Source organism: Dermochelys coriacea, chromosome 3 (genome assembly GCF_009764565.3).
Source record: "Dermochelys coriacea isolate rDerCor1 chromosome 3, rDerCor1.pri.v4, whole genome shotgun sequence".
Taxonomy (NCBI): Eukaryota; Metazoa; Chordata; order Testudines; family Dermochelyidae; genus Dermochelys; species Dermochelys coriacea.
In genome coordinates, this window is record NC_050070.1 from 152658399 (window position 1) to 152671004 (window position 12606).

Here is a 12606-nt window from a genome sequence, read left to right on the forward strand (position 1 = left end):
AACTCAAACAGTTACTAAAACAGTTAATGGTGTACTGGATCTCACAGAAATGCAGTCACCCAGAAACAGATTTGTTTGTCATCAATATTTATATGAAATGTTCAAGAATATGATCAAGGGCATGATGGACATACATTTTCTGTCAGTAATTTTCCTTTAGAGTTGGAACAAAGCCTTGATTATTCAAATAATTGGGAAAATAAAACAAAATAAAGCCAGAGTCCTTTTGGATACATCTTCACAGCCTGTGGCAGCCTGCAGCGTTGATCTTGAAAGTCAACAGCAAGCTGGAGTGTCAACAGACTCAGACTCAAAAGGCTTGTGCTACAATGCAAAAAATAGCTGTGTAGACAGAGCTTTTAATTTGTACATGGGCTGGAGCTTGTGCTCTGAAGCCCCTCTTTAACCTTCAGAACCTAAGATGCAATATCTACACACCTATTTTTAGCACTTGGAGGCTCACTGCTGCAGCTTGTGTAGACATACCCTTTGATTGTACCAGGTTGGGCCAGAATTCAGTGTTCACAGAACTCCAAAAGCTGTCTTGAGAAATGGCTGTATCTCCTTGTATCTCCTGTTGACTTAACCTAATTCAACATTCCAATCTCAAATCTCTTCATTTGACTACTAAGACCATGGGAGTCTAACTTCATCTGCCTTGCTTGTTCTGCTAATGTACAGCTTATACTTCTCAGTGTGGAAAATCATCTATATTAAAATGCTACTTGCAAAAATACAAAATATTCTGGCTCTGATTTTTCAATCCTAGAATATATGCTTTACCTTAAATTGATGGATCTTTCCATATCATGAATTCATGTGCTTTTCTCAGCAATTTCTGTGTACTGTTTCCCTGTGGGCTGATGCTGTAAGGGTCATGATTGATAGAATTTCTTCAAAAAACTGATCAATCTTTCCTCCATTTAAAGTCCCTGTTTTGATCTGGGATCTCAGTTGAATCCTCCTGAGGATAAAGAGGGATAATTTGAGCCCTTGGGAGAGATCTCTCTGTGTCACATGTCTCTAAACAAAGCTTTTCTCCTAGCAATTGTGTCTGCCAAAAGATTTGAGTGTAGTGCAGGCTCTCCTGACTAATCTTCCTTTCATGGACTCAGAGCTCACTCCACTAAGGCTAAGGAAGATTCCATGGCCTGCCTTTGTAACATCTCTACTAAAAATATGTAGGGCTGCTATTTTGAGTTTAATACACGCTTCTACTCTGCACCACTCTCTTGACTTAGGATATGTCTGCACTGCAATAAAAGACCCACAGCATGACCACAGCTGGCCCAGGTCAGCTGACTTGGGCTTGAGAGGCTTGGGCTGTGGCTCTATAAAATTGCAGTGTAGATGTTCAGGCTTGGGCTGGAGTCTGGGCTCTGAGACCTCGCAAGGGCAGAGTCTCAGAGCCAGGCCTTCTGCCTCAGCCCAAATGTCTACACTAGCAATCCCCAAAATTTTGAGGGTCATGTCCCCCCTAACCCCTGTCTATGCCCACCCCAGAGTTGGGCTGGGAGTGGGGTCGTGGCTCCAGGGGAATGGGGATGCAGACAAGGGTAAGGGGGCTGAAGCTGGGCCCCACCTGGGGAGTGGATCTGGGGCCAGGAGCACTGTCATGGCCAGGGGCTGGAAGTGGGCACAGGACTGGAGCTGCAGCTGGGCTGCAGTGGGGTCTGGCAGCAGGCCTGTGGCCCGGTGTGGCTCCACTCCCAGCTTTGTCCCCAGCCTTGGACCTGGGCTGAGAATGGAGCTGTGGCCAGCAGCTGAGGCTGGGGACTGGCATGGGGCTGGGTGGCGCTCCCTCCCATCCCCACAGGGGCTGGTCCGGCCCCTCTGTGCCCCTCTGGACGTTGGTCCACGTCCCCCTAGGGAGGTGTGCCCCATACTTTGGGGACCTTGGGTCTACACTGCAGTTTTATAGCTGTACAGCCTGAGCCCCTGTGAGCCCAAGTCAGCTGACCTGGGCTCTGAAACATGGTGCAATGGATTTTTAATCACAGTGTAGAACATACCTTTAGTACCCATGATAGATGTTTGTTTTGGGAGGTGATTTTTTAGTTTCTTTTCAACTAGTACTCCTCCACCAACCTCTTCATGTGGTTTGTACTGCTAGCTAAACTCTCACAAGTAGTGGGCACATGCAGAGGGCGCTATGAAGAAGAAAATGTTAGCTTACACTAATAACTGAGTTCTATGAGAGTGTTGCCTCTGCATATTCACGCTACGCACCCATATCCCCGTCTTCCTGACAGTTCTTAGGTGAGATTTGAACTCTGAGATTCAGCAGAAGGAAATGAGATAGTTGGGGACTGCATCTCTTATATATAACTTCAGCCCTGGATATTTGTTAATGTGAGAGAGAGTTCATGTAGCACTCAATGGACACTGCTCTTTTAGAAGGTTCAGAAGTCCTGCAGCATCCAAGGACACATCCCACAACTGAGACTGTACAAAGACAACACTCTCAAAAAACTCCAATTATGATTAAATAAAGTGTTATTCAAAAGACAGCACCTCTGTTACTTGTGATTGAATATTCTGATTTGAAAACTGAAAATAGAATGGAAGCAGAAGTGCAGTTAAATTTATATTCCCTTTAAATAAAATTGATACATTCTTTTTCTTTGCTGCAGAACATTTATCCTTATGACACTTTTCAGTTTTAAGTTTTTAATTATAATTAAGACTGTCCAGTTTCCTAGAATAGATTGAAGGGAGCTATTACTAGGAAATACAATGAGTTTGGGTTTCTTTCAGTGGCACATTGAGCACAGTTGGGACTGTTGCTTAGAGACGATCCTAACTTGCTCCATATCAATCCTGCTGGGAACCATTCCCGGTTCATGCAGCTTGTCTTCTCAATATGTCCAGCTTCCCCTCACTGCCTGCAAGGAACCTGCGAAAGAGATGTGTCAGATATATGGAGGGTGTATTGAGAAAGAGAGGCTGGCATGGAGCCTAAAGTTGCTCTGTATTCAGATAAGAGACTGGGAGTGGAGAGAGAAGATTTCATTACTTGATACTCAGTTGAGACAGGAGAGGGAAAAGTGGGACACTCAACAGTGGGAAGGAGTTGGGGCCACTTCAAGAGAAGAGCTGGAGAATGCTTGTCCTCAGGACTCTTAAAAGTAAAATCTTTCAAGCAGAATTTTTTGCTCAATTGTGACATAACAGTATGGTGTACAATGGCTAACACTGAGTAATTTTATAGCCTCCCCTTGTTTTTTTTCCTTTTTTTAACAAAACAGTAATTATATGCCCAGCTGCACATCAAAAATTACATCTTTACTCTAAGTTTTGTAGTCTAAGAAGAAATATTAGATAATACATCCACAACAACAATGAATATATAATTCGCTATTTAGTGTACTGAGGGCCAAATTTTCAAAGGCCCATATAATGATAAAACCAAGCACATAGACAATTGCGGGGCAAAATCCTATAGTTGCATGTACATACTGATACTTGTGCATGGAATTACTCAATTTGTCCATACAGTTGTGGGAAGTACACATATATTTGATGCAGCTCTTTCATGGTGTGGTTATGATGGAGTGTTTATCCCTTACCAGTCCTAAAGCAGTAAAGGGGCCCAATAGGGGCCAATTAAACTAGAAAACTCCACATGGAGGGACACTTAGGCTTAACTGACAAGCACTAATTGAAGATAGAGCCTATCTGGGCAGGAGTAGGTGAGGCTTGTATAAAGCCAGGAAGTGAGAGCAGAAGAGAGTTTCAATGTGGAAGTCTGCAGTCACTCTCTGGGCCTAGTGAGGAGACAAGAAGAAATCTCATGGGGGAGCAGAAACTCTGGGATCCTGACCCTGAGGGATGGAGGGTTACCCAAAGGGGTGGAGAAGGAAAGCCTGAGAAGGTAGGGTAGGAAGAAGCCTAGGAAAACAGCTGCCAAAGTCTATACAATCCCCATCCTGGCAGATGTTTCCCTGGGCTTCTTTCTATCCTGCTTTCTTAGGGTTTCTTTCCTCACAACTTCTCTGGGATTGACCCCTCTTCCAAGGCTTGGATCCCAGGGCTTATTTTCCATACTGGGTTTCCTCCTCCCCACCCCTGCTCCTGGAGAATGACTTCAGACTCTCTCCCTGCATCCTCTTTCTATTACAAACCTCCTCTAATCATTTTCCATCTTCTCCCTCTGCTGGACGTCATCTGCAATTAGTAATTATAATTCCCTGAGTCTCCTGTCAGGTGCAACTGTAGAGGTTAAGTCCCCTCCTTGACCACCTTTACCCCTTCAGGGCTAATGTGGGGTGAACACCCCATTACAGCAGAGATTTCAAAATTTGGCCTTTTAGGTTCACAACTTTTACACATTAAAAATGTGATATATAATATTAAAGTTTGTTTCACTGATGAGATAAAAAAACCCATTTATTAACTGAGAGTTTAAACTACCCACAGCAATTTCTGGCTAACAGTCCCTCTCTGACTGAAATCAGAGCAGAAATCCTTCATTATGCTACTTTTGAACAAGAGATTGAGGATTTAAAACCTACTATTATTGTGGGTCCAGTTGAATTACATACAGGTATGAAAATTTATCTTTTTCCTTTGTACATAATATATGATATAATAAATTAATATATTTATATTTTGGGCCCTGCCAAATTCATGGTCCATTTTGGTCAATTTCACAGTCATAGGATTTTAAAAATCATAAATTTCATGATTTCAGCTATTCAAATCTGAAATTTCACAGTGTTATAATTGAAGGGGTCCTGACCCAAAAAGTAATTAGGGGCGGGGAAGACCCTCAAGGAGGGATTGCAGTACTGCTACCATTACTTCTGTGCTGCTGCTGGCAGGGCTCCACCTTCAGAGCTGGGTGCCTGGCCAACAGCCACCGCTCTCCAGCCACCCTGCTCTTAAGGCAGTACAGAAGTAAGAGTAGCAATACCAAAAAAACCAAGGTGTTCTTAGAGACTAACAAATTTATTTGGGCATAAGCTAAGCCCAAATTTGTTAGTCTCTAGGGTGCCACAAGTACTCATCATTTTTTTTTTGCTGATACAGACTAACATGGCTACCACTCTGAACCCTGTCAGTGGCAATACTGTGACCCCCCCGTAAAATAACCTTGTGACCTCCCCACTGCAACTCCCTTTTGGGTCAGGACCCCCAATTTGAGAAAAGCTAGTCTCCCCAGTGAAATCTGTATAGTATAGGGTAAAAGCACACAAAAGACCACCAGATTTCATGATGGGGAAACTAGATTTCATGGTCCATGATGCATTTTTCATGTCTCTGAATTTGGTAGGGCCCTACCCATAGGAGCTTTAAGAACTGTGTATCCTGGTCAGTGATAATTCCTGAGATGGACTCCTATGTTAGATGCCTTATATACCTTGGTGAGACCCATTCTGTGTCCTCACGTGCAGTTTGCTGTGCCTTTACTCCCTGTGCCTGGAGGGAGACGTTTGATTCCTTAAGTGAACATGGCTTCTAGAGCCTACAACAAGGGCTAGTGCAGCTGTTCCATTGGGAGTAGTAAGGCCAGCCTCTGTGGTGTGGTTTTCCAATAAGAGGCCTAAGACTCACCTCATCACTCCCATCTTGGTACTTCCCTGCATATCAGGTCTGAGATCTGCTCTCCAAGACCATCCTCTGATGTTGAACCTGCTGGCAACCACCACTAATGCTGGACAAAGGCTTCTTGGCACTGTGTGAGGCAGAAGAAGCCCTCATTGGAGTTGAGTACCCATCTGGCACCGACATCATTGGTACTGACTGGCATCATGACTTTGGCTCCAAAATCCCTGCTGAAACCCCTTGGATCAAGAAGATACAAAAGAGGAAGCATTCTGGTCCATAACAGGATTATAAAATGAAAAAGAAGACACATTCTTTTCTTTCCTCACCTCCTTCAATGAATGTGAGCTTCAGATATCCTTTGCTGATGCCAGCATCACCTTTGGCTGACACCGCTGGGACCAGAATTTTCAGCATAGTCACATATGGATTACTCTCGCGTGCATATCAGCAACACCAACTACAGCTTTGTACATTATTGGAAGCCCTTCATTAAGGTGCTCACTATGCCTCCAAATGCCTTTGTGTTGCATGACTGTGCAGCTCCAATCTTCCAGAATCTCCTTGGAGTATATGATCTCTCTCTCAAAGTAATCATGGAAGGCTCACCAATATGGGAGCTCACAATACAGACAGACATTGTGAAGGGCCTCATTCAAGGCTTTCTCCATCTCCTGTTGTGAATTGACATTCAGGAGTCCATGAAGGTCCTGCTGGATGCTATCAAGTTGAATCTAGCCACAATCTGGCATGGCCACTATCATTGGCAGCAGTGCCCCTTCTAGTACTATATCCTCCTTCAGCACCTTTGCCTTTCTCGGTACCATGTCCTTCCTTGGCACTGATGCCTCCACTGACATCCACCTTTCAGCCAGAACAATCAGCATTGCCAGCATTGGCACTGCAAGCTTCTCAAGATGAATTGCCAGTGTCCTTGTTTGTTGCAGAGAGGGAGATTGCCTCTGGCAGTGAAATGTTGGATAAGACTGTCTTCTTGTAGAGGATGTGGCTTGATTGAGCCCTAAAGATCAAAGAGTAACCTTAGTTGGTTCATATGCACATTCCACAGTCTACACACTATCCCCTGTACCTCAGAGTCCTTTATACCTGGGATTCCACATTTGTGAGGAAACTGAGTGATGCGCTCCATCCTTATTTGCCCTCAACATGGAGCATGAGTACTCTCAGGTTGTATGCACACCATACAGACATGGCTGGCCAAAAGACTACAAACTCAAGTGAATGGGGCTCGTGTGAACTGTTGGTGGAATTTGCATATGGACAGCACATTTGGAAGAGCTTCAGTTAGTATACAGGTAAGTAACTTCCCATTTTCTATTGGTAAATACCTGGATGGGTAACTTTGTTTCTAAATTCCAGCTGATAGCTTCATCCTTTCAAGGTGGTCATCTTTTTTGAGATAGCCTGTGTCATCAGACATCACCGGTGTGGTGCTCTGCTCTGTTCAATGCTGATAACAGTCGGGTGCATGTGTGTGTTCCCTCTGTGTGCTGCCCGGGCTCTGCAGATAGCTGACACAGCAGGCCCTCGAGAGAACCCCCAATGTCCACAGACTCTGATAAGGTATGAAGGCACCCGTCCAGGTTTATTGTCAAGCAAAGCACAGTAATAGTTTTCTGCAGACCCTACAGGACATACTATGAATATGTGCCCCCTGAAAATGGACCAGCTCAGTCAGTGGCAAGATTCTCCACTGCCCCCTAGGCCAGACCAAGACAACTCCTCAGGGGTAAATTCTTATACACAGGTACAAATAGGTTACACATCACTCCCAATGTATTGAGGTACAACCCCTCTGTGTGTTAAAGTGCTGCCTCTCACCTTGTACATGTTGGTTTGAATAAAACAACTCTATCCATCATATTACCCTTTTCCCCTGTCTTTAGGAGAGGGTCAGCCTGTTCCTTGTTATCTGTGTGGAGTGTGCAAGTATCGGAGTGTTCTTGGTACCATCCTGGCACATGTTTATATCTCTAATTTCTGGTACCTTTTAGGTCTGTGTATGTTTGCAACATCAGCCTTCTCCTTGCCAGACTCTGAGCAGGGCCTGCCTCTTGCTCACAGCTTAACTTTGCTTTATGTTAACAAAGTCTTGATCATTACTTTAGTTCAGGCCTTAGGCCTCATACCGGGCCTCTGATACAAGGGTTTATGTTTCAGTGCCTCATCTTATTACAGCCTGGATCTTAGGGACACTTCCATGTGAAAAATAAGAAAAATCTGGAACTTTGAACAAAACCGCATATGGTAAATTTTTGGTTTTTTAGATATCCAAACAAAATTCATCTCAAATTTCAGTTGTCTTATTATCCCAAGGGAGACTTCTGATGCAATGCAACTTGCAAACTATTCAGCCATCCTGTTCAGTCTATACTGTTGTTCAAGACAAGTGCTGAATGAAGTCCTCCTTTCTTTTTGAGGATCACAATCTACTTATATTTGAGGGAGTGGAAGGAGTTACCTCTGTCCTGTGAATGATGTCTATAGTCAAAGGGGGCTATGCTTACAGATTTTGGCAAGTTCTTAACTTGAGACTTTCAAAAGCTCTTCATCACATCCCTCCAAAAGAAACAGAAGGAAGAGTCAGCTCTCTTCACATTGTGATTCACAGAAGGTCAGAAGAAACAAGACCAGTGCTTCACCTCAGCTGTTTAAATCAGTTTTTCTAATACAAAAACTTGTAGAGGGAGCTTTTGTTCTTCGAGTAGTATCCCTGTGGGTGCTCCACTTCAGGTGTCGGTGCATCTCTGTGCTGTAGATCAGAGATTTTCAGTAGTATAGGTCAGTCGAGGCGCACATGCACACTAGTTGTCTCATGGCGCCATTGGCGCCTCATCTAGCCTGCACATGACCCGACCCTTTCAGTTCCTTCTCAACTGTCCTTGACTGAAGACAGAGCTCAGTGGTAGTGCTACCTCTTTGTTAAATCTAGAAAGAGATAAGTTAGTAGTAGTTTAGTAAGTCTCATTCAGTTTAGATATCCTTTCCCAAAACAAAAAAACAACAACTTTTTTTATTGTTATTTCCCCCTTCCCCAATGGCGAATTCTTAACAGTCATGATACCTAGTTCTCTAGGCTTTAAAAGATGTGACTCCTGCTGTGATGCAATGCCAGTCTCCAATGGCCACTCTATATGTGTCCGATGTTTGGGGGAGACACATATCCTTCAAAAATGTGCCCATTATAGTATCCTGAAAGCCAGGGCATGATGCAACAGAGACCTTCATCTCAAAATGATCCTAATGGAAAAGTCCCTTCAGCCTACTGATATGGGACCAAAACCAACATCAGCAGATGGCTCCCCAGGCAAAACCTCTGCTAAAGAAAATGCTCAGTCTTCCAAAGTTTCTAGGAAGTGAGCTGTGACCTCCCCTCACAGGGACACGAAATAAAAGGAGGTTTCAGAGTAGCAGCCGTGTTAGTCTGTATTCGCAAAAAGAAAAGAAGTACTTGTGGCACCTTAGAGACTAACAAATTTATTTGAGCATAAGCTTTCGTGAGCTACAGCTCACTTCATCGAGGAATGCATCCGATGAAGTGAGCTGTAGCTCACGAAAGCTTATGCTCAAATAAATTTGTTAGTCTCTAAGGTGCCACAAGTACTCCTTTTCTTTTTGCAATAAAAGAAGAGGTCCCCAGCGACTTCGCTGTCCTTGGTGCTGAGCTCAGCTAGAGTTAGCATCTTTGAGGCTCCGGGCACTTCTGGCACCTTCATGGACCTCTGCTGAACCCCACCACATCGATAAGGAGTTGAGGCACAGACTTGCCTCCTTTTCTATGGCACCAACCACCCCAGTGTTTGACACAGTACCGAGACCCATACCATTGGCAATGCTGCCAGCACCGATGGAGTCATCGGCACTGACTGACAGACTGAGAATGGCACCGACTGTCCTGATGAAGACTACATGTAAATCTGTCACAGCACCGACCAAATCTACAACAGTGGCACTGTTGACACCGAAACAGGCAGCTCCGCAACAGTTTCTGCAACACAGAGACCTTGCTGTCTCTTCAGTGCCACAATCATCCATGCTCAGCACTGATAGATCTCCAGGCTGAATATTGGAGCAGATACCCCCTTACCTGCTCCCCGACCCATCTCCAGTGATGATGATGATGATTTTCATGGGAACCCCTTCTCCTCCGAACACTCCTCTCCCACGGAACGTAGACCTCCATGGGAAGCCATGAAAACTAAGACCCATCAGAGTCATGAAATGCAGCAATTGTATGGGCAACCCTGGATCTGTCCATCGATGCCCTTTCCTATGCAGTGGTGCCCCCTGGGACTCATGAGTGGTGTACAGGGCTCACTACACCAGACCGCTGACTCCAACCAGGGTGAAATCCGATCACCTCCACTATCCCCAAGCCAGGAGACACTGGAGGTACCAGAGGGCTTGGCTTAGAAGAGAGGGGAAAAAGACACAGACCAAGACAGCATTTCACCTGCCCAAAACTCATCCTCTTCCCCCGATGAAGAAGTAATGCCTCCAACCACGGTGAAACAATTCCAGGAGCTCTTTAAAAGAGTAGCCATCAGCCAAGACATACCACTGAAGGAGATGCAAGAAATCCACCACAAGCTGCTGCAAATCCTGCACACATCTGCATAATCTAAAATAGCACTACCAATAAATGATGCAATAATGCTACCGCTGGAGAACATTTGGTAGAGGCTTACGACAATACTACCTATCAGCAAAAGAGCAGACAGAAAATACTTTGTTCCAGCTAAAGGGATGGACTTCCTTTTTTTACATCTGCAACCTAATTCCCTAGTTAAGGAAGTTGCCAACCACTCCGGCAAACAACCCCAATATTGATCCACTCCCCAGGTCAAAGAACATAACCGTTCAAACCTTTTTAGCCAAAAAATATACTCGGCAGTTATACTACCATTCCAGGTTTCCAATTACTCAGCCCTCCTAGTCAAATATAATTTTAACAATTATGGTAAGCTGCAAGAATTTATTGAGGACTTACCAGAAGAAAAATGACCACAGTTCAAAGCTATAATGATGGAGGGACAGCTAATTTCCTGAAAAGCCCTACAGGCCTCTATGGACTTAGCGGATACAGAATGATGGCCATGGCTGTAGTAATGTGCAGAGCCTCATGATTGCCGTCATCGGGTATCCCAAAAGAGTTCCAACTCAAGGTTGAGAATCTACCCTTCGATAGGGAGAAAGTCTTTTCCACAAAAACGGACGACATCCTTCACTCAGTGAAGGACTCACAGGTCCTTGCATGTTTTAGGTATATACATGCCACTTACCAGAAGGTGTCAGTACCAACCGTACCAAAAGGGCAGGGACACCTCATTCCACAGCCCACAAAAACGACAGTTCGAACCTAAGAGGAACAAATAATGCCTTGTTTGAATCTTTCGCTCCTTCATATGTCTATGAAAGTTGTGTTCTTGGTTGCGATCACCTCAGCCAGACGAGTCAGCGAGATTGGGGCACTGATGGCTGAGCCCCCTTACACCGTGTTCGCTAAAGACAAGGTCACGTTGTGACCACATCCAAGATTTTTGTCTAAAATATCGACATCCTTTCACATAAACCAACCCAGACACCTTTCCACATTTTACCCAAAACCACGCAGGAACTCACAAGAGGTCATCCTACTTACGCTCAATGTCAGTTTGCCATAGCGTTTTACATAGACAGAACCAAGCCCTTCCAAAAATCTCCAAGGCTGTTTATTTCCACAACAGAACACTCCAAAGGATGCACAGTATTAACCCAGAGATTGTCTAAGTGGATCTCTACATGTATCCAACTTTGCTATTGGCTGCATAACAAAGAATCCCCACAAGGGATCCCATCGCACTCCACGCATTCCATAGCTACGTCTATAGCCTTCCTGAACAATGTCCCTCTGATAGACATATGCAGGGCTACCACCTGGGCCTCTGAGCACACCTTTGCAAAACACTATGCCATCACCCAATGTTCTATGTCAGACACTATATTAGGACTTACTGTGCTCTCTGCAACAACTCATGCAAATCCGAAGCCCCTTCTGTCCACAGTGGGGCACTGCTCTAGAGTCACTGAAAGCAGAGCACTCACAGGGACACTACTTTGAATCAGAAGAAGTTACTCACCTTATGCAGTAACGAGGGTTCTTCAGATGTATGTCCCTGTGGGTGCTTCACTACCCACCCTCCTCTCTTCTACTTCAGAGTTTGCTAATTGAGCTCAGCGGTAGAGAAGGAAATGAAAGGGTTGGGTCGTGCGCACACTAGATGAGGCGGCAACGGCACTGCGAGATGACTACTGTGCACATGCACCCCAACTGAGCACTGCTACAGAAAATCTCCGATCTATGGTGCAGGGATGCACCAACACCTGAAGTAGCACACCCACAGGGATACACATCTCAAAGAACCCTTGTTACTGCACAAGGTGCGTAACTTCCTCTTTGGTAGTAATTTGTCATGAAACCTGGCAAGGTTTTTCTTCAGTAGACCCTTGAAGAAAGTATTCATACATTCTTATTTTTAAAGCTCACCAGAAGAATCTTGAATTTTCCCTCTGTAAAGAACATTAACAGTATTCCTTTTTTCTGTTCAGCCTTGCAAATGTTCTGGTTATGTGTCGTGCAGTTGGCTGCTACCCAAGCATCCCTCATGATCAGAGGTCTTTCTGCAGTGCTTTGCCCATGTTGTCTCCTTCACCTGGTACCTTAAACAAATTCAAGACAGTCCAAAGGACATTAAAATATTCCCCACCTGGGGTCCAATTTATTCACTCTTTAATTATATGCTGGCTGGGCAAGTCTCGACCCCAGTTCAATGTCTCTCTCCCCTTAACAGGCGGATTCCTAGTCCTCTTTCCTATAGCTGGGCACAATTCAAAGTCTCTGCATGTGCTAATCTTGCTCCCTGAAGCCGTGTCTGTTCCAGCCAGCTATAAGTTCTCAAGCCTCTGTTCCTGGACATCCCCCAGCATTCTGCAGCAACCTGCTGCCCTTTATAGGGAGTTTCCTGATCCTACTCAGATGGGGCTTAACCTGTAATCAGG

At 44.7% G+C, this 12606-nt stretch overlaps 1 protein-coding gene across 1 annotated transcript in view; it reads left to right on the top strand.

The window, feature by feature from the left end:
• The window catches only part of DNAH8 (dynein axonemal heavy chain 8), a 617537-nt gene that overhangs the window by 253221 nt on the left and 351710 nt on the right, over nt 1–12606 (top strand). The window contains exon 28 of the mRNA XM_043511607.1: nt 4420–4546. Coding sequence (XP_043367542.1) covers nt 4420–4546 — 127 coding nt within the window. The remainder of the gene's footprint in view (nt 1–4419; nt 4547–12606) is intronic.